The 21,943-nt window shown below is 34.0% G+C and overlaps 2 protein-coding genes across 2 annotated transcripts in view; both read left to right on the top strand.

The window, feature by feature from the left end:
- Window positions 1–21,943, top strand: part of LOC133173953 (gem-associated protein 5-like) — a 56,982-nt gene that overhangs the window by 30,026 nt on the left and 5,013 nt on the right. Inside the window, exon 17 of the mRNA XM_061309016.1 lies at window positions 17,505–17,639. Coding sequence (XP_061165000.1) covers window positions 17,505–17,639 — 135 coding nt within the window. The remainder of the gene's footprint in view (window positions 1–17,504; window positions 17,640–21,943) is intronic.
- Window positions 1–21,943, top strand: part of LOC133173788 (uncharacterized) — a 74,085-nt gene that overhangs the window by 1,229 nt on the left and 50,913 nt on the right. The window contains exon 2 of the mRNA XM_061308833.1: window positions 17,505–17,639. The gene's annotated coding sequence lies outside the window, so the exon portion shown is untranslated. The remainder of the gene's footprint in view (window positions 1–17,504; window positions 17,640–21,943) is intronic.

Below are 21,943 nucleotides of genomic sequence, written 5' to 3' on the forward strand. Positions count from 1 at the left end.
TAAACAAACCCACATATTTTTTTCAATTCTAAAATGTGTATTAAAGAATTTGCTTTACAAAATCTGAAAAGGAATATCCCCAAAAGTTTGTACATGTATTTAAATTAATACTTCCTACTTAAATTTGTGCACTTTCAGCTCTAATGGTCAAAAACTATCTATCTGTCTGTTTGTCTGTTTAACTTTTTACATTTTTGACTTCTCCAGAACCACTTTCAAATTTTAACCAAACTTGGCACAAAGTATCCCTGTTGAAGGGGATTAAAATTTGTCCAAATGAAGGACCTGTCATCTCCAGTTGGAGATAATCAAGAAAAGGCAAAAATAGGTAGTGCTCAATTCAAAATCTTTCCAAGAACCACCAGGCCAAAAAGGTGCAACTTATGAGAAAGCTTGCTGCCAAAGAGTGGATTCAGGTTTGTTCAAAGCATGTCTCCAGAAGGAAAGGTGATCAAAGTGTAACAGGAACATATAGGAATAAATCTTAAAATCTTCTCAAGAGCACCATGATTAGTCAAATTACTGGTACATGTAATTTGCAATCATCCTCAGGTAGTGAAGATTCAAGTTAGTTTGAATCATGGGCTCTTTGGGTTGGGTAGGACCACAATAGGGGATCAAGATTTAGATGGGATTATACATGTATGGAACACTTTATTAAAAAAATGTTCTCAAGAACAACTGGGCCATGATTAGTCATATTTAAATATGCAAGCATTCTTATGTATCACAAAACTATTATATTTGTTTAAATCATGACCTCAGGAACAAGGATGGGGCTAAAATATGGATTTAAAATTTTGCAAGGAGGGATTCTTGTCTGGTTTCTGACTAGATGAAATATTCAAAGTATATTTGCTTATATGTGGTATATATTTAGATGCAAAAGATTTAAAAGATCATATTTTTCTTTCTTCATCACAATTGTACAACTTTAAATAGAAATGGTAAACTGAGTTTGAAATCTATCAGGGACTATATTTTTGGCGTAATGGTGGCGTATGAAAATATCTTCTTAATGCCTCTCAAAAAAATTATAGAACAATGAATTTAGTCATAATTTTTACACAATCAAAGACTTGGAAAAATTTTTTAAATGTAAGTTAAATTAATGATAAGGAACTAAAGTTTTAAAATATATCAAATAAATATGATTTTCCAAACAAACTACAATTATGTTAGCTTTTAAAAGCTTCCAATCTAAGTTCAGATTTGAGCCAAAAATTGGTAAAAAGTGTTTTTTCTCTCTTAGTAAATGGTCAAAACTTTTTGTTTTTATATCATTTTGTATATTTGTGTGACAACTTTACCATATGTGAAAATAAGAAAAATTTAAATATAGGAAGCATATAAAAATAACTAAAATATCTTAAAATTTTAAGAAAAGTAGAGAAAATTCGGATTAGCCAATATCCATTTTTAGGTCACCTGAGTCACTCAGGTGACCTATTGCTATCCGTTCTCGTCCGTCGGCGTGCGTTGTGCGTCGTGCATCGTGTGTTAACATTTGAACATTTTTAGCTTCTTCTCTGAAACCACTTAACCAATTTTAAGCAAATTTGGCATATAGTATCTATGGGTGAAGGGGAACAAAAATTGTGAATTCCATGGTCCCTGCCCCCCTGGGGCCTGAGGGGTGGGGCTAAAACCACCAAAAATAATGCAATCTTTAAAAATCTTCTTTACTCCTGGACATCAAGTAGTCAAACTGTTGGCATCATTGTAATAAGCATTGAGTCCTCTACTAAAATTGTGAAATTCATGGCCCCAGGGTCAGGGGTTCTGGTGCTAGGGTGGGGCTATATAGATCATATAGTGAAAGTGCATTATTTCTTTGAAAATCTTCTCTGCTCCTGGGTATTAAATAAAGTAACTAAGTACATAGTTATGAAGAACAAGAGTGCCTCTTTCAAAATTGTGAAATTCATGGCCCCAGGGTCAGGGGTTCTGGTGTTAGGGCGGGACTCTATTGATTATATAGTTAAAATGCATGAATTCTTTGAAAATCTTTTTCTCTGCTCCTGGGTATTAAATAAATTAACTAAGTATATAGTTATGATGAGGAAGAGTGCCTCTTCCAAAATTGTGAATTTCATGGCCCCAGGGTGAGGGGTTCTGGTGTTAGGTTGGGGCTCTATTGATTATATTGTTAAAATACATTAATTCTTTGAAAATCTTCTTATCTGCTCTTGGTTATTAAATGAACTAATTTAGTACTTAGTTATGATGAGCAAGAGTGCCTCTTCCAAAATTGTGAAATTCATGGCCCCAGGGTCAGGGGTTCTGGTGTTAGGGTGGGGCTCTATTGATTATATAGTTAAAATGCATTAATTCTTTGAAAATCTTTTTCTCTGCTCCTGGGTATTGAATAAAGTAACTTAGTACATAGTTATGATGAGCAAGAGTGCCTCTTCCAAAATTGTGAAATTCATGGCCCCAGGGTCGGGGGTTCTGGTGTTAGGGTGGGGCTCTATTGATTATATAGTGAAAATGTTATTAATTCTTTGAAAATCTTTTTCTCTGCTCCTGGATATTAAATGAACTAAGTTAGTACATAGTTATGATGAGCAAGAGTGCCTCTTCTGAAATTATGAATTTCATGGCCCCAGGGTCAGGGGTTCTGGTGTTAGGGCGGGGCTCTATTGATTATATAGTGAAAAGGCATTAATTCTTTGAAAATCTTCTTCTCTGCTCCTTGGTATTAGATAAACTAACTTAGTATATAGTTATGATGAGCAAGAGTACCTCTTTCAAAATTTTGAATTTCATGGCCCCAAGGTCAGGGGTTCTGGTGTTAGGGCGGGGCTCTATTGATTATATAGAAGAATTGCAATAATTTTCTCTGCTCCTGGGTATTAAGTACATAGTTATGAAGAACAAGAGTGCCTCTTTCAAAATTGTGAATTTCATGGCCCCAGGGTCAGGGTTCTGGTGTTAGGGTGGGGCTCTATTGATTATATAGTTAAAATGCATTAATTCTTTGAAAATCTTCTCTGCTCCTGGGCATTAAATTAAGTAACTTAGTACATAGTTATGATGAGCAAGAGTGCCTCTTCTGAAATTATGAATTTCATGGCCCCAGGGTCAGGGGTTCTGGTGTTAGGGCGGGGCTCTATTGATTATATAGTAGAATTGCATTAATTCTTTGAAAATCTTTTTCTCTGCTCCTGGGTATTAAATAAACTAACTAAGAACATAGTTATGGTGAGCATGACTGCCTTTTCAGAAATTGTTTCATGGCCCTTGGGTCAGGGGTTCTGGTGTTAGGGATGGGCTCCATTGATTATATAGTAAAATTGCATTAATTCTTTGAAAATCTTCTCTGCTCCTGGATATTAAATAAACTATGTACATAGTTATGATGAGCATGGCTGCCTCAGAAATTATGAATTTAATGGCCTCTGGGTCAGGGGTTCTGGTGTTAGGGCGGGGCTCTATTGATTATATAGGGAATAGGCATGAATTCTTTCAAAATCTTCTGTGCGCCTGGGTATTTTTCAAACAAAGGAAGTGCATGGTTATGATAAGGAAGAATGCCTCATGGCCCTTGGGTCAGGGGTTCTGGTGAGGGGGAAAGAGCTCTATTGATTATATACAGTGAAAATGCATAATTTCTTTCAAAATATTTTTTCTACTACTGGTTATAAAGTAAAGAAACAAGTGTATAGTTATAATGAGAAAGGGTGCTTCTTCCAGAATTGTGAGTTCGTGGCCAATGGGTCAGATGTTCTGGGTAAGGATGGGGCTTTATTTATTTAATAATATGGTGAAAATGCATTTCTTTGAAAATCTTCTATGCTTCTGGGGATGTTCAAGGCAAACAGAGGAAAAGTTTTAATATGCAAGGGTATTTTTACCAGAATTTTGAACACCTGGACCATTTAGTCAAGTGTTCTAGTCCTGGCCAGGGCTCTATTAACTTGTATTCTGCTGAGCAAAGTTATTCCCCTTTGCCATTCACCTTTGATAATTAATCAATGTAAATGATGTATTTGAAAGCTTAATAGAATAAGAGAATTATGCAAGATAATTTATTGTATAATGAAAAAGTACTTTCATAGATTTAATGACTTGGAAAGTCAGATAGGCAGATAGATACTAGACCAATTATTTTGTTGATGCTAATCATACTATTTTTCTTGCTTTTGGGCAACAAAGCTTCATTTTTCAGTTTATGGATCCTCTAAATTGTTGTATTGTACTCAGGTGACCGTTAAGGCCCTTGGGCCTCTGGTAGTTAAATTATTTATGTCAATTTGGTAATATCATCTTATAGACCCAATATGGTAATATCTCTTTATGCAAAAGAAAAACATTTAATTTATTGAAATGGAAGTTGGCATTGCATGATTGGCAACAGTATTTTTTTATTCTTAATGTCCAGGGAAAAGGTACTGACCTTGACCTGACCTTGCCTCTAATATAAAACGGTCAAATTTAACCCAACTGATACCATCACTTAGTGATATTGTCTTCTTGATTCTGTGAAAATTTCATTGATTTTTAAATATAAGAAATAAGTGTTCTTATGAGAAGAATCCCTCCGACCCTATGGTAGGATGGGGCTAATGTGGGGCATCAAATTTTACATATTGAATGTATATAGGGGAAAAAAGTTTTAAAAAAATCTTCTTGAGAACATGTTAGTGATATTGATACTGAAGCATTTCCATCTTACATGGAATTAATGTTGGTTGAGTCAATACTCCTTCTGGCTAGGTGGATTCACAATATGGGGGTCCCGAGATTAAAGAGGAGAAAAAAAAATTTCTAAAAAAATTTTTACTAAAGAACAGCAAGGCCAAAGTTACTCAGGTGAGCATTGTTTCTCAAAGGCCTCAAAGTATTTGGAGGAAGTTTATTCCCAAGTAACTAAAAGCTCACTGTTGAACCTGACTTGAATGAGTGGTGTATTAAGGAATGCATACTACCATACTTGCTTTATATGCTGCATCAAACCTTTATTTCTTGAGTGAAAGATGAGGTTAAAGGTTTTGGAGCAGGTCCATTCCCAGGAAATATGCCCTACCTATACCAGACTCATGTGAAAGTAGCATCTAGAGATTTGTGCTAGACATCTTTTAGATGGTGCAATTGAAATATGTTTTCTAGGTGAAAAGTTAGGTACATTTTTATTGTGCTTATAGCATACCTGGACCCAGTTGGTTTTTATTATACATCCATCTAGGTTTAGAACTGTATTTTAAAGATATTTAATTAACAAAAGACCTTTAATGATAAACTTAAATATAATGAACAATCTCACATGGATTGAGACTTTTATGTCACTTTAAGGTAACACTCTGTGAGTCTTTAATATAGCCCTGTTTAACTTGGTTGACTTATTGTTAAGAAATATTATATAAAACTTATATGAATATCAGAAGCTGGTACATTGAAAAATACAATATACTGTATTTCATCAAAGGCCCTTTCTGACTTTTTAGCTCACCTCAATGAAGTTGGGGGAGCTTATGTAATATGTCGGTATCCCAGGTTAAAGTTTTTGGAGCAGATTTCTTTACAAGTACTTCTATGGCCTATATCAATCAGAGGTGCATGGAAGATGCCTCTAGTGTGTTTCATTGTACCAGTCAAGGTTTCAGATGCTGCTATTTCAGCTAAAGAATGACCAAGTTAATGGTTTTGAAGCAGGTAAGAGTTTTTGGAGCAAGATGTTTTGGTAGCAGATCTTCTTTCCAAGTAACTATAAGTCCTATGTTGACCAAACTTGTATGGATAACACATCTAAGGATGCACACTACCAGGCTTGCTTCTGATGCTGGATCTGACCTGCATTTTCCGGATGAATGACCAGGTTTAAGTTTTTGGAGCAGATCTCATTTCCAAGTAACTATAAGTCCTATGTTGACCAAACTTGCATGGATGAAACATCTAAGGGTGCACACTACTGGACTTGCTTCGGATGCTGGATCTGACCTACATTTTCCAGATGAGTGACCAAATTAAAAAAAATTTGGAGCAGATCTCATTTCCAAGTAACTATAAGTCCTATGTTGATCAAACTTGCATGGATGACATCTAAGGATGCACACTACTGAACTTGCTTCGGATGCTGGATCTGACCTACATTTTCTGGATGAGTTACCAGGTTAAAGTTTTTGGAGCAGATCTCATTTCTAAGTAACTATAAGTCCTATGATGACCAAACTGCATGGATGATACATTTAAGGATGCACACTACTGGACTTGCTTCGGATGCTGGAACCTACATTTTTCAGATGAGTGACCAGGTTAGAGTTTTTGGAGCAGGTCCATTGACTATAAAGAATCTATAAGGCTTATCTGAACCAAACTTGCATGGATGATGCATCAAGGGACGAACACTTTCAAACTTGCTTTGGATGCTGGATTCGACCTACATTTTCTGGATGAGTGACTACTTTAAAGGTTTAGATAAGTCCATTCCCAAGTAACTGCAAGCCCTATCAGACCAAAATTGCATAAATGTTGCGTCTAGGGATGCACACTACTAGATTATTAGTTTAGTGTGGGACTTTGCCTTACTTAGACAACATTCGGTGAGGTGAGCTCTATAATCTCTGATTACCTCTGTTTAAATTTCTGTCACCAGTTGTGCACAATTTAATTATGTCCTCATTCAAATTATGACTTTGTCAACACAATATATTTCTTTTCTAAAACTCCTTTAAATACTCTTATGTCCAATTTGTATGTTTTATGTGTGAATATTAAGATGTCATAGCTTTTTTTAAAACTTTCTAACATTTCCAACACATAAATGTATTATACATCTTGAAATATGAATGCTCTTACCTCAGAATTATAATGAAAACTAAATATAGGACTTAACTATATAATCATGTCAATTAAATATGGCCAAAACATGTGTGATATTATCATGTGTGTTTATTAACTGCATATTGTACTTATGGCATGAAATATTAGGCCTTGAGAAAGTCCAGTACCTTGTACTGATTATGTAGCCTTCTATTAATGAAGAATTATTAACATTATGGTATTATTCTACATTAGTACATAATGAATTAATCCCACGCATAAAATGTGGTCTTCACAGTGAAATGAACCTGAAACAAGAAGGGATTTTCATTGCTGTGATTTCTTTGTAATGTGTATGATTATTGGCAGTAAATGGGATTAATACACATAAAATCTACTATGAATGTAAAAATGTTCTCTTGAGGTGTAATAAGAACCTAGGAACAGTCTAATAACCTTTAACGTTTAGAGATCAAGACAAAAAAACTTAAAACAGTTCATATAGGTGTAATGTCCATAGAAACTAAAAACCTGAAACAGTTTCTCTAGGTGTGAATAGTAGAGACATTGATCCTAATTCAGATTCCTAGCTTGATAACAAGAGTAGAGATGATAGTATTTTCTAGGAGTGAAGAGTAAAGACTCTGAGTCTAATTTAGCTTCCTTTGCTAGTTATCAAAAGTAAGGATGACAGAATTCTCTGGGTGTAAAGAGTAGAGAATTTGAGCCGAATTCAGCTTTTCTAGCTATTATCAAGAGTAGAGCTGACAGAATTGTCTAGGTGTGAGGAGTAGAGACATTGAAACTAATTCAGCTTTTCTAGTTAATTATCAAGATAGGAGCTAACAGAATTCTCTAGGTGTGAGGAGTAGAGACATTGAGTCTAATTAAGCGTTTCTAGCTAGTTATTAAGATTGGAGCTAACAGAATTCTCTAGGTGTGAGGAGTGGAGACATTGAGTCTAATTCAGCTTTTCTAGTTAATTATCAAGATTGGAGCTAACAGAATTCTCTAGGTGCGAGGAGTGGAGACATTGAGTCTAATTCGGCTTCCCTAGCTACATGTAGCTATCAAGAGTAGAGATGGCAGAATTCTCTACTAGAGATATTGAGCTTATTCAGCTTATCTAGCTTGACAAGCACACTTTTTGTCATGTGAGGCTTCTTTAATGAAATACTAGAAACTCAGGGCTCGACATTAACTTTTTACCTACTTGTCCATTCGGACAAGTGACCAAGACATTTACTTGTCCAAACTTCAACTTCACTTGTCCGAAAAATTTTCAATAAAGATCTAATACTGTTAACTGAAAAACTAAAAATAAAGTCCATTACATGTGCATGATGTTATTTATAAATACAACAAACACATAAAACAAAATTTTATCTAGACTTTCTGTCCTGACAACATAAATGCTGTCAACATAAAACAGAATCCAAACTTCGTCAGTTCCATGCCTTTCCAGTAGTATGCAATTAGTGAACTTCGATCCCGATCGAGTGTACTCAATAACATAGCAATCTATATCGGGATCGAAGTTCGGTTTTTATGTACTGTTTCCGTCTTAAAGTACCTGTAAACTTTCAACAGTCGTTCTTGTAAATATTTAGAGACTTATTTACATAAAAATGCACTTGTCCAATCGGACAAGTGCCCAGCAATATTCACTTGTCCGTATTTTTTTTTCAGTGGTACCGGACAAGCGGACAAGCGTTAATGTCGAGCCCTGAAACTTAATGAATGGTATCCTTGTGCTCGTGCATTGTAAAGCATCCATAGATGGATAGGGCTTACAGTGTCACCAAACTGCATTTAACTTGACAAGCTTCCCTTGAAAATTTGAAAAATTTGATTTAGAATCATGAAAATTATGGCTAAGAAGGAAACATTCACCTGTCTGTCAAGTTCTCCATCAGGATGACAAAGATTCTGAACATTTCACTTTAACTTCATGTGATTGTTGTTTGGTACTCGAACATTAAAGTCTTTAATCTGAAATTCAAGTGCTTATGAGTATCTGTTCCATACAAGTTATTTGGAAATCAAATACTACACAGGTACTTTTTCCACGTGTATTAATTGACACTATATATGCAAAAATTTTCCCAGCATAAAGCACATTAAAGGCATATAGAGGCAATTTAAGAAATTTGTATAACTGATTGAACAGAAATTTTGATTCTGCAGATTTATTACCCTGTTCAGAAAGAAAAAAGATGTTAACAGTAATTGCCTAGGGGAATGGTTAATGTCTTTAGCAATGATTTTTTCATCTAGAACTGCATGAATTCATATATTATTTAACTTGTAATGAAAAAGATTAAACCAGATTGTGAAATAACTTTCTGAAATGTTTTTTTATTAATTAAAATAACATATTGTTGCTTTCAGAAAATTACATTAATGAAATGCATGTATTGAAGCTGTATAAATCTGCTTTATAACATTTTATTTCTCTCTAGGGCAACTTTTCTATTTTCACAGTGCTCCCAATTTGATGTTGAAAATAATTCTGAAATCTCTTCGCACTTTTTTGATAGATTAAATTAGATTTATGCACATTTTCTGTTCAGAGAAAATAGTTAGCCTTTGAGACTAGCTAATAAAGTATCAAGGGAAATATTTAAGAAAATACTCAGTCTCATAGTACAGTTTTTTAGCTCACCTGAGCCAAAGGCTCAAGTGAGCTTTTCTGATCAAAATTTGTCCGTTGTCTGTCGTCGTCGTTGTCATCGTCGGCGTCGTTGTTGTCGTAAACTTTTCACATTTTCATCTTCTTCTCAAGAACCACTGGGCCAATTTCAACCAAACTTGCCACAAAGTATCCTTATGTGAAGGGGATTCAGGTTTGTTCAAATGAAGGGCCATGCCCTCTTTCAAGGGGAGATAATAAAGAATTAGTGAAAAATTAATAGCATCTTTTAAAAATCTTCTTGTCAAGAACCACAAAGCCAGGGAAGATGAAACTCATGTGGAAGCATCCTCAGGTAGTGTAGATTCAAGTTTGTTCAAATCATGACCCCCGGGGGTAGGGTGGGGCCACAATGGAGGATCAAAGTTTTACATAGAAATATATAGGAAAAACCTTTAAAAATCTTCTTCTCAAGAACAGCAAAGCCATGATGAATCATATTTATATGGAAGCATGCTCAGGTAGTGTAGATTCAAGTTTGTTCAAATCATGACCCCTGAGGGTAGGGCGGGGCCACAATGGAGGATCAAAGTTTTACATAGAAATATATAGGAAAAATCTTGATAAAAAAAAAATCTTCTTCTCAAGAACAGCAAAGCCCTGATTGATCATATTTATATGAAAGCATCCTCAGGTAGTGTAGATTCAAATTTGTTCAAATCATGACCCCTGGGGGTAGGGCGGGGCCACAATGGAGGATCAAAGTTTTACATAGAAATATATAGGAAAAACCTTTAAAAATCTTCTTCTCAAGAACAGCAAAGCCATGATGAGTCATATTTATATGGAAGCATCCTCAAGTAGTGAAGATTCAAGTTTGTTCAAATCATGACCCCCGAGGGTAGGGCGGGGCCACAATGGAGGATCAAAGTTTTACATAGAAATATATAGGAAAAATCTTTAAAAAATCTTCTTCTCAAGAACAGCAAAGCCATGATTGGTAATATTTATATGGAAGCATCCTCAGGTAGTAAAAATTCAAATTTGTTCAAATCATGACCCCTGGGGGTAGGGCGGGGCCACAATTGAGGATCAAAGTTTTACATAAAAATATATAGGAAAAATTTTTAAAATCTTCTTCTCAGGAACAGCAAAGCCCTGATTGTTCATATTTATGTGGAAGTATCCTCAGGTAGTATAAATTCAAATTTGTTCAAATCATGACCCCTGGGGGTAGGGCGGGGCCACAATTGAGGATCAAAGTTTTACATAAAAATATATAGGAAAAATTTTTAAAATCTTCTTCTCAGGAACAGCAAAGCCCTGATTGTTCATATTTATGTGGAAGTATCCTCAGGTAGTATAAATTCAAGATTGTTCAAATCATGACCCCCTGGGGTAGGGTGGGGCCACAATGGAGGATCAAAGTCTTAAATAGAAATATATAGGAAAATATCTTTCTGATGAAGAACTGCAAAGCCATGATTAGTCATTTTGATATGGAAGCATCCTCAGGTAGTGTAGATTCAAGTTTGTTAAAATGATGACCCCCGGGGATAGGGATGGGCCACAATGGGGTGTCGAAAATTTTACATAGGAACAAATAGGAAAATATCCTCTTCTCAAGAACTGCAAAGCCATGATTAGTCATTTTGATATGGAAGCATCCTCAGGTAGTGTAGATTCAAGTTTGTTAAAATGATGACCCCCGGGGATAGGGATGGGCCACATTAGGGTGTCGAAAATTTTACATAGGAACAAATAGGAAAATATCCTCTTCTCAAAAACTGAAAATCATGTTCAGTCATTTTGATATGGAAGCATCCTCAGATAGTGTAAATCAAATTCGTTCAAATGATGACCCCGGGGGTAGGGTGGGGCCCAATCGGGGATCGAAAGTTTTACATAAGAACATGCAGAAAAAATATTTCTTCTCAAGAACAGAAAAGCTATGTTTAGTCATATTGATATGGAAGCATCCTCAGGTAGTGTAGATTCAAGTTTGTTCAAATATTGACCTCTGGGATAGGGAGGAGCCACAATGGGGGATCAAATTTTTACAAAGGATTATATGGGGAAATTTTTTCAAAATTTACTCAAGTACAACAAAGCCATTTGTTATATTGACATGAAAGCATCATCAGCCCCCCCCCCCCCCCCCCCCGGTAACCTTTTCAATACTGAACTGATTTGTGGTTTTGCCTAGCCAATGTGCTCAGGTGAGCAATGTGGCCCATGGGCCTCTTGTTTTACATTATATAGAATCTAGAAACTTTCTTTCTCATTTTACTAGATGTTTATTATAGCACAAATTAGATACAGTACACGACATAGCAGTAACCCAGGTAATTATAATAATAAAGCTAAGGGGAAATGATGGGTGGTGAGCATTTATTTTAATAACGTACAGTGTACTTATCTTAGAATAAAAGATTTTCAGTTTTAAAGGTAAACTAAGTGGAAATTTTGATGACATATTAATTTCTCTAATTTTTAAAAAAATATTTCATGATTTAAATTTATCTGAAGGGGAGAATTAGTACATGCATTGGACAGATAATGAATTTCATTTTCTCATTAGACGGATTTATCTTGTAAGAAGTGCACACTCGTAATATTTCTACATGAAATATAAAGTACAAAGTACCATGGTATAGAGAAAAAAAATTGCCCAGCAGCCTGAATCTGCGGAGTTCATGATAAATTCCGGAAGCCGTAAAAACGGAGCACTAAATGTTAGCCCCAGATCCCACCATTGTTCAATTGGATAATCAATGGATATTACAGCAGACAAACGACTTTTTAGCACGCTTTAATATCCTGTCAATTTACATTTATTTATATCATGACCTACATATATTTTTACTGCGTCTTGGACTGGAACCCTAGATCAGCAGTTTTTTTTCTGTGACCCTGATTACCATGGTGACGGGTTGACTGTCTGTTGGTTCAGTTGCTAGCAGAAGTCAAGAGTTCATTTTTTCTGTTTCATATAAAATCAATAAGATCTAAATGATGTTCCTTGGGATAAGTTAAAAGATAAATGGCTTTTTTGCTTCCTTTTTTTCAGAAATTGATTCATATTGTAGCAAATGTTAGTGGGGAAAAAAAGAGAGGTGAAATTGATGTTTTAATTAAATTTCTGCAGCAATGTAAAAGTACATTTCCTAAAGACACTGCCATCACTTACCTGTATCATCATTGAAATAATTAAAGTTTTATGAAGTCTGACCTTTTGCATGGAAAATAAATGATGTACCTTTGCCTGACAGTGAAATACTGTACTTTAACAGCTAACTGCAAAATATGTGTCAATCGATGTTGTGTTAAGAAGTTCTAAAACATGAAAATCAAAGAGGCATAACATAATAAATGTAAACTAGTGCATTTTCAAAAAGTCTGCTGATAATGTTGATATAAGTGATATCTTTATGCTCACTTTTGAAATATTTTGTTAAATGCATTGCACCTTATAAATTTTGAATAACAAGAGGCCCATGGGTCACCTATTTATATTGAATATTTTATATTGAAAAATGAAGGTCATTGTTTTTACATGATGAATTAAGGCAATCAAATGAAAAATTCAGTCTTTGATCTTTTAGAGGAAAGGGTCACTTTTGCGTGATTTAAAGATGTAACCTAATGCAGATTTCTTCAGATCCTAGCCATTAGGACAAGGGTGTTTCACAGGAAGGGTTGAAGTTTTACGTGGGGATATACAAGAAGAAAATCTTTAAAGTTTTTAAATGTTTTTTTAAAAAATCTGTAATTGTATGAAAAATGTTATCTACAACCTTGTTTATTAAAACACTGAATAAAACAAGCATTCTGAGAGTATTGCATTAGCAATACTAGTCCCCTACCGGCAAGTGTAATCTGGTTCCCGCTAAAAATTGAAAATGCCATAATTCTGTCAAAAATCAATGAAGCGGAATGAAATGCAACCTTCATCTATAACTCATCAAGGTAAAGTCACATACCAAAAATCAGGCCAAAATCTGCAAACGTTTAGAAAAAAATTGCGGAAAACCGTGAAAAATTGAAAAGGTCGTAATTCCGCCAAAAATCATTGAAGTGGAACGAAATGCAAACTTGATCTGTAACTCATCAAGATACACTCACATACAAAAAATCAGCTCAATATCTGCAAGCGTTTAGAAAAAAAGTGCAGAAAACCAAATGGGACAGACAGACAGAGGGACAGACCGACAGACAGACGGACGGACAGACTCAGAGGAAACCTGTAGTCCCCTCCGGTTTCACCGGTAGGGGACTAATTAAGGTTGTTGTAAGCATATTTTAAGAGAAATTTAGAGTTTAAATTCAAATACATGTACAGGGATATGCATATTTCAATCGGATCTCGGCACCATACTGCTGTGACATCATATGCGACAATATTCAGTGATAGAGAGATGAGAAACTGCATACTTTTAACGAAGTTATCAATGACAAAAGCAAAAATAATGAAGATTCTGAAAAAAATCTTACATGCTTTTCAATTACTATAAAAGTGTGAACTTGTTCTAATTTAAGTATAAACATTTATTAAAAATGAATTTATAAATACACATATTATAAACGGACTACAGTGTGGGTGTGTACACATGTGTGGTCTAATGATGTTGATAAGAAATAAAATAGATATTTTTTTAATCATGAAGAAACATGCTGATTTATAGCAGAGCTTGTAAATTTTAATAACAGTATATGATTAGAGAAGAAAGGGTAATTAGTAAAGATCCCGTCACCTTTTCAAACTGCATGATTTTATTATCAATTACCCTGGTTCTGGTCCCCTTCTGATTTCAAAAATGATTCAGTTGCTTATTTACATTATGATTTGATTTAAGATAATTATTAAATAAAATAAATTACGGTAACAAAGTTCTGTAATTTTGAATTTGTGAATAAAGTTGGTTAATGTGTGTGATAAGATGACAAATTATACAATTTTTTTGTGCAGGCGAGTTTCTTCATCTTGCCCCCCTCACTATCATCACTGTTAAACAGGTTAATTTACGCGTTTACAGATTTTTTGACCTACATTTTCCAGATGAGTGAAAAGATGACAATTTTGAGGAGATTCATTCCAAAGAAGCTAGAAGCCCTTTCAGGACCAAACTTGCATATATGATGCATCTAGGGAAGGGCATTATCAGAATAGTTTTAGATGCTGGATCTCACCTACATTTTCCAGATGAGTGACCAAGTTTTAAGTTTTTGGAGCAGGTCCATTCTCAAGGAATTAAAAGCCTTACCTGGACCAAACTTGCATGCATAATGTATCTAGGAACATACACGACCAGACTTGCTTCAGATACTAGATCTGACCTACATTTTCTAGATGGGTGAACAGATTAAAGTTTTTGTAGCAGGTCCATTCCCAAATAACTTTAAGCCCTACTTAGGCCAATTTTGCAAGGATAATGCATCTAGGAATGTAAACTACCAGTCTTGCTTCGGATGCTAGATATGACCTACATTTTCTGGATGGGTGAACAGGTTAAAGTTTTTGGAGCAGGACCTTTTTCAAGGAACTAAAAGACCTACCTAGACCAAGCTTGAAAGAATGATGCATCTAGGGATTGATGGACACTACCGGACTTGCTTTGGATGCTGGATCTGGCCTACATTTTCAAGTTGAGTGAATATTATCCCTACCAGAACCAAACTAGCATGGGTGGTGTAACTAGTTATGGACACTACCAGATCTGCTTCGGATGCTGGATCTGATATACATTTTCCAGATGCGAGACCAGGGTGATGTTTTTGGAGTAGCTCTATATAACTATATGGTTATGTTGTTATTAGACTTGCATGGATGATGCAACTATGGATGGACACTACCAGACTTAATTGCCTCAGATGCTGGAAATGATCCACATTTTCTGGATGAGTGAACAGGTCAAACTTTTTGGAGTAAATCCATTTGAAAGTAACTTTAAGTCTTTCTTTAACCAGGCTTGCATGAATTTTGATCTTGAGATGCAACTAACTAGAAAAAAAATTGGTATGAGATTTGTATTATTTATAGATAACCTATTAATAAGAAGTGAGCTAGATAATCTTTTTTAGCTATGTTTTTTGTTTTTGTTTTTGTTTTGTTTTTTTTCAAAATATGACCCCAGGGGTAAAATGGGGATTACAGAATATGTAAAAAAAATTTATATACAAATATGTCTAACACTTAAAAGGTTCAGCTTTGACTTAATAGCCAATGTCCAGAAATGCTGAAAATAATGCACTCATTAACAAATTTAAATTATCTAGAAATGATTGTGTTACATAATTATTGTGCAAATGATTGTATGATTAATGCATATCTTCACATATGAAAGTTTTAAAATATTGTATATTGATGATTCTTATATGCTGGGCCTTTGCCAATTATTGTAATTGTGTGCCCCAATAAAATATTTGCATTTGTATATAAATGTATATCGTCTTTTCAAGAACGAAAGGGCCACTTTATTACATTTTCAACAGTGAAATACTGTGATTTATTAATTGAATAAAAGTGATATTCTCTCACAGTGTGAAAGGATACTAAAATGATATTCTCTCACAGTGTGAAAGATATCAAAGTAAGTAAAAAATAATTTCTGGCCTGTCATAAGACAGAGATAGTAACTAAGCATCTTGATAGAGCTAAAACTGCAAATTTCTTCCCAAATATCTTGCTAAAATCCATGCTATGTAATGTTTTCAATCGCACAACTGCTAAGCTATGACGTCTCAACCGCTCAACTATGACGTCAGGCCTATGACACTGTTAAGAAAAGACACAGGCAAAGGGAAAATCAAAGAAAATGTAATAAACAGAAAATTCAATGTTTTGTAGATGAATATGGAATTTATTTCACTCGTGAGACAGGATTTTCTGATATTTTCACTCGTGCTTCGCACTCGTGAAAATATCAAAAAATCCTGTCCCACTCGTGAAATAAATTCCATATTCATCTACAAAACATTGAATATCCTCTATTTATTCAAAATCATATCCAAGTAACCCTTATAGTATAAATTCAAGAATGCATGTTCAAATTATGACTCCTGGGAGTTGGATTAGACAACAAAGGTCAAAGTTTACCCTTCAGGAATATTTGTGATAGATATTTTTAAACTTCTTTTCAAGAATTATAGCAGGACCAACATTACTGTATTTAATGTCAAGCATCTCAGTGTTTGGTTAAAGAAGATTCAATTTTTTTCAAGTCACCGTTTTCAGGGCTAGAATGTGGCAAAAGTGGGGTCAAACTTTTACAAAGGAACATGCTAAAAAAAAGAATCAAGAGACTTTTTCTAGACAGGGTATGATTGGTCAAATTAATATGAGAGTATTCCAGTAAAGAATAGATTTAAATTTTTGTTATTAAAGAAATGGCCTTCATTGATAAAATAAAAATCAATAAAAATTCTGTTCTTCAGAAGCTTTGAGAAACTAGAATAAGATTGGAATTCTATCCCTCTCTGAATGAATCATTGTCCCTTTTTTCTTTTTACTAAAAAGCAATAAAATTCTTTTTTCAGGAATTCTTTGGGGGTTTGAATTTTAATGTGTGTAAGTCATTGAATTTTGAAACATTGTAGCACAGGAAGGATAGTGAATTATTAAATTAGGACCGAGTTTTATGAGAATCTAAAGATTTTCTTTACAGTTACTAAACTAGGCCTTTTTTGAAGTAGATTATTTTTTGGGGGGAAGGGGCAATATGTTCTCCTTCAACTCACAGTGACTGTTCTCTATAATGTTAGCAATATTGTGAAATGGCGGATTTCTCTGATTCATACATTAAGAATTTTGTACATTGTCAACATTTGTTGATAGGGTCATGTATTGCTTCAACAACAGTACTCTAAGAGCTTGAGTGAAAGCTTGAATTGATGAGGTATATTATGTAGTATTTAGAGTACTTGTCTCCCTCAAACTGAAAATTTATAACTATGCGTAAAAGATATAACAACCTTATTGGATTTTTTTTTTAGAGTAATGTAATGACATCATTCAAAAGCTCTTTAGGGAGACCTACTCAATACACAACTTCATTTTGCCATAAAGCTTAAAATTCCAAGTAATAAATATTATATGAAAATTTATTTTCAGACTTTCTTACAAAAGATGTAAAAAAGAAGAGGTTATCGAAACCAAAATCTCTATTTCCGTTGTGTGGTCGTCACGAGAACCGTGGGAAGGAGTTGGTATTACAGGACATTATTGTACTGACACAAAGTATTTATGGTAAGTTGTGAAAAAAAAAATCAATCTCACGAGTTAATTTTCTCCTCTTGCCCTATTTAATAGCTTTGATTAAATTAGTTGCTTATTATTCTGCTTAATCAATTCCATAGAATCGGTACAAAAAATATTGCTCATTAGCACAATATTCTTTGGCAGAAAAAAAATAATTCCATTCTTAGAAAAATAAGCAAAAGATTAATTAAAAGGGATACTGTAAATACACAAAGTTAAGCTTGTCACCAACAACACCATAAACAGTGTAAATACACAGAGTAAAACATGTCACCAACAACACTATAACACTGTGAATACACAAAGTAAAACATGTCACCAACAACATAAGCACTGTAAATACACAAAGTAAAGCATGTCACCAACAACATAAACACTGTAAATACACAAAATAAAGCATGTCAACAACAACAAAATAAACACTGTAAATACACAAAGTATAGCATGTCACCAACATAAGCATTGGAAATACACAAAGTAAAGCATGTCACCAACAACAACATAAACACTGTAAATACACAAAGTAAAGCATGTCAACAACAACAAAATAAACACTGTAAATACAAAAAAGTAAAGCATGTCACCAACAACACTATAACACTGTGAAAACACAAAGTAAAGCATGTCACCAACAACATAAACACTGTAAATACACAAAGTAAAGCATGTCACCAACAACAACATATACACTGTAAATACAAAAAATAAAGCATGTCACCAACAACACTATAACACTGTAAATACACAAAGTAAAGCATGTCATCAACAACACTATAACACTGTGAATACACAAAGAAAAGCATGTCACCAGCAACACTATAACACTGTGAATACACAAAGTAAAGCATGTCACCAACAACACTATAACACTGTGAATACACAAAGTAAAGCATGTCAACAACAACACCATAAACACTGTAAATACACAAAGTAAAACATGTCACCAACAACACCATAAACACTGTAAATACACAAAGTAAAACATGTCACCAACAATACCATAAACACTGTAAATACACAAAGTAAAACATGTCACCACCAACAACATATACACTGTGAATACACAAAGTAAAGCATGTCACCACCAACAACATATACACTGTAAATACACAAAGTAAAGCATGTCACCAACAACATATACACTGTAAATACACAAAGTAAAACATGTCACCAACAACATAAACACTGTAAATACGCAAAGTAAAACATGTCACCAACAACACCATAAACACTGTGAATACACAAAGTAAAGCATGTCACCACCAGCAACATATACACTGTAAATACACAAAGTAAAACATGTCACCACCAACAACATATACACTGTAAATACACAAAGTAAAGCATGTCACCAACAACATATACACTGTAAATACACAAAGTAAAACATGTCACCAACAACATAAACACTGTAAATACGCAAAGTAAAACATGTCACCAACAACACCATAAACACTGTAAATACACAAAGTAAAACATGTCACCAACAACACCATAAGCACTGTAAATACACAAAGTAAAGCATATCACCAACAACATAAACACTGTAAATACACAAAGTAAAGCATGTCAACAACAACAAAATAAACACTGTAAATACACAAAGTAAAGCATGTCACCAACATAAGCATTGGAAATACACAAAGTAAAACATGTCACCAACAACACCATAAACACTGTAAATACAAAAAAATAAAGCATGTCACCAACAACACTATAACACTGTAAATACACAAAGTAAAGCATGTCATCAACAACACTATAACACTGTGAATACACAAAGAAAAGCATGTCACCAACAACACTATAACACTGTGAATACACAAAGTAAAGCATGTCACCAACAACATAAACACTGTAAATACACAAAGTAAAGCATGTCACCAACAACACCATAAACACTGTAAATAAACAAAGTAAAGCATGTCAACAACAACACCATAAACACTGTAAATACACAAAGTAAAACATGTCACCAACAACACCATAAACACTGTGAATACACAAAGTAAAGCATGTCACCACCAACAACATATACACTGTAAATACACAAAGTAAAACATGTCACCACCAACAACATATACACTGTAAATACACAAAGTAAAGCATGTCACCAACAACATAAACACTGTAAATACACAAAGTAAAACATGTCACCAACAACATAAACACTGTAAATAAACAAAGTAAAGCATGTCACCAACAACACCATAAACACTGTAAATAAACAAAGTAAAGAATGTCACCAACATAAGCATTGGAAATACACAAAGTAAAGCATGTCCCCAACAACATAAACACTGTAAATACACAAAGTAAAGCATGTCACCAACAACATTAACACTGTAAATACACAAAGTAAAGCATGTCACCAACAACATAAACACTGTAAATACACAAAGTAAAGCATGTCACCAACAACACCATAAACACTGTAAATACACAAAGTAAAGCATGTCACCAACAACACCATAAATTCTGTAAATACACAAAGTAAAGCATGTCACCAACAACACCATAAGCACTGTAAATACACAAAGTAAAGCATGTCACCAACAACACCATAAGCACTGTAAATACACAAAGTAAAGCATGTCACCAACAACAACATATACACTGTAAATACACAAAGTAAAGCATGTCACCAACATAAGCATTTGAAATACACAAAGTAAAGCATGTCACCAACATAAGCATTTGAAATACACAAAGTAAAGCATGTCACCAACAACACCATAAACACTGTAAATAAACAAAGTAAAGAATGTCACCAACATAAGCATTGTAAATACACAAAGTAAAGCATGTCACCAACAACACATACACATTCAATAACAAAATATAGGATATAAGATATAGTGTGATTTTGAAGACACTATGTACTGTACTGGGTTTTTTTTTCAATCAGTGTTACATTTGTAAAGTTTTGAGGTATTATTTGAGAGCCCCCCCCCCCCCAAATGAAATAATAAAAGGGGCTGAAAACCATTAAGAAAATTCTGGTGGAAAACATTTCTTATGATAAATGACAAAGGGTATGGGGGTCTTAAAGATGTTGTAATAAACTCATCTTGTTACAAGCCCACACACATACTGAGTGAGAAAAAAATCTGCTCATGAGTAATCTACAAAAGACAAACATAACAGCCATTCTGAACCAAAAAGAAGGGTGTTGCTTGATAAAACATTTCCTTTTTATCTTGCACTCAGTGTAATATGGTGTGATTAGAAATATGTTATAAATATTGCAGTAAGATCTCTTTTCATGTACACATTGAAAATTCAGGCTAATGATTTTAAACTCTTTGCCCCTTTAGGTTTTTCTTGTGATTAAATACTAGATAGACTGAATTTTTTCTAATGTTTGGTTGAACGATTTTGATAAAAAAAATTATAGAAGTTTCATGTAATTTTGTGTAAGTCCATTACTTTTTAACTGGGCAGAGTATGGTTTCATTGTAAAAGTAAGTTTTCGATGTCTATATATTCATTGCTTAAGGTGTTTGTAGTACACATGTATAAGAATTTTTATACTTTATTAAAATTATAAGCATGTTTCACATTTTCAATAATAATTTAATACATTATTTCAGTAGGTGCTTAGGTATTGACATAAAAAATATTTTTATTTGAAGTTTGTTTATTTTTTGACACCATACAATAAAGCAGTTAAAGTGAACTACTAGAAACAGTCAGAATCCCTTAGTTATATCCATAAATCATTAGATCAAGTTGATATTTTATTAGCATGAACTTCTTTGTAACTATGGCTCTCTGTTATAGGCATGTATATATAATAAGTTTGGTCACTATGTAAATGTTTTACAGTATAATTTCTTAACCTACCAAGCTGATTTCAGGACTCATTTCTACTCACAGTGACACTATATTGTTGATAAACTTGTGTATTATATGGGCATCAGAATCTGATTTAACTCCTATGGAATTTCATGATATCATTTGGAATATATTCCCTCGGACTCTGTAGGACTTGGCTTTGAGAAAAAGGCAATGTCAGTGAGAGGTGCCTTTAATTTGGTGACGATCGTGGAATTTTTCTATGGAAAAATCTTTCCTTAATTAAACACAGAGATCAAGAAATTATCTTTCAAAGTATGCACTTGCATGACTTATAAGAAATGCATCTATTAAAAATGTTGTAGTACAAAATTTAACAATCCGAATTGTTCGTGTGGAATCTGTGTTCCAGATCACCAAAGAATTGATTAATGGAATATATATTTTGGGTGATAATGACCAAATACTAGTCCACAACCTGAATATTAGTATTT

The sequence above is a fragment of the Saccostrea echinata genome, unplaced genomic scaffold (assembly GCF_033153115.1).
Source record: "Saccostrea echinata isolate AGI-Se365-2 ecotype Australia unplaced genomic scaffold, CSIRO_AGI_Sech_v1 ptg000056l, whole genome shotgun sequence".
Taxonomy (NCBI): Eukaryota; Metazoa; Mollusca; class Bivalvia; order Ostreida; family Ostreidae; genus Saccostrea; species Saccostrea echinata.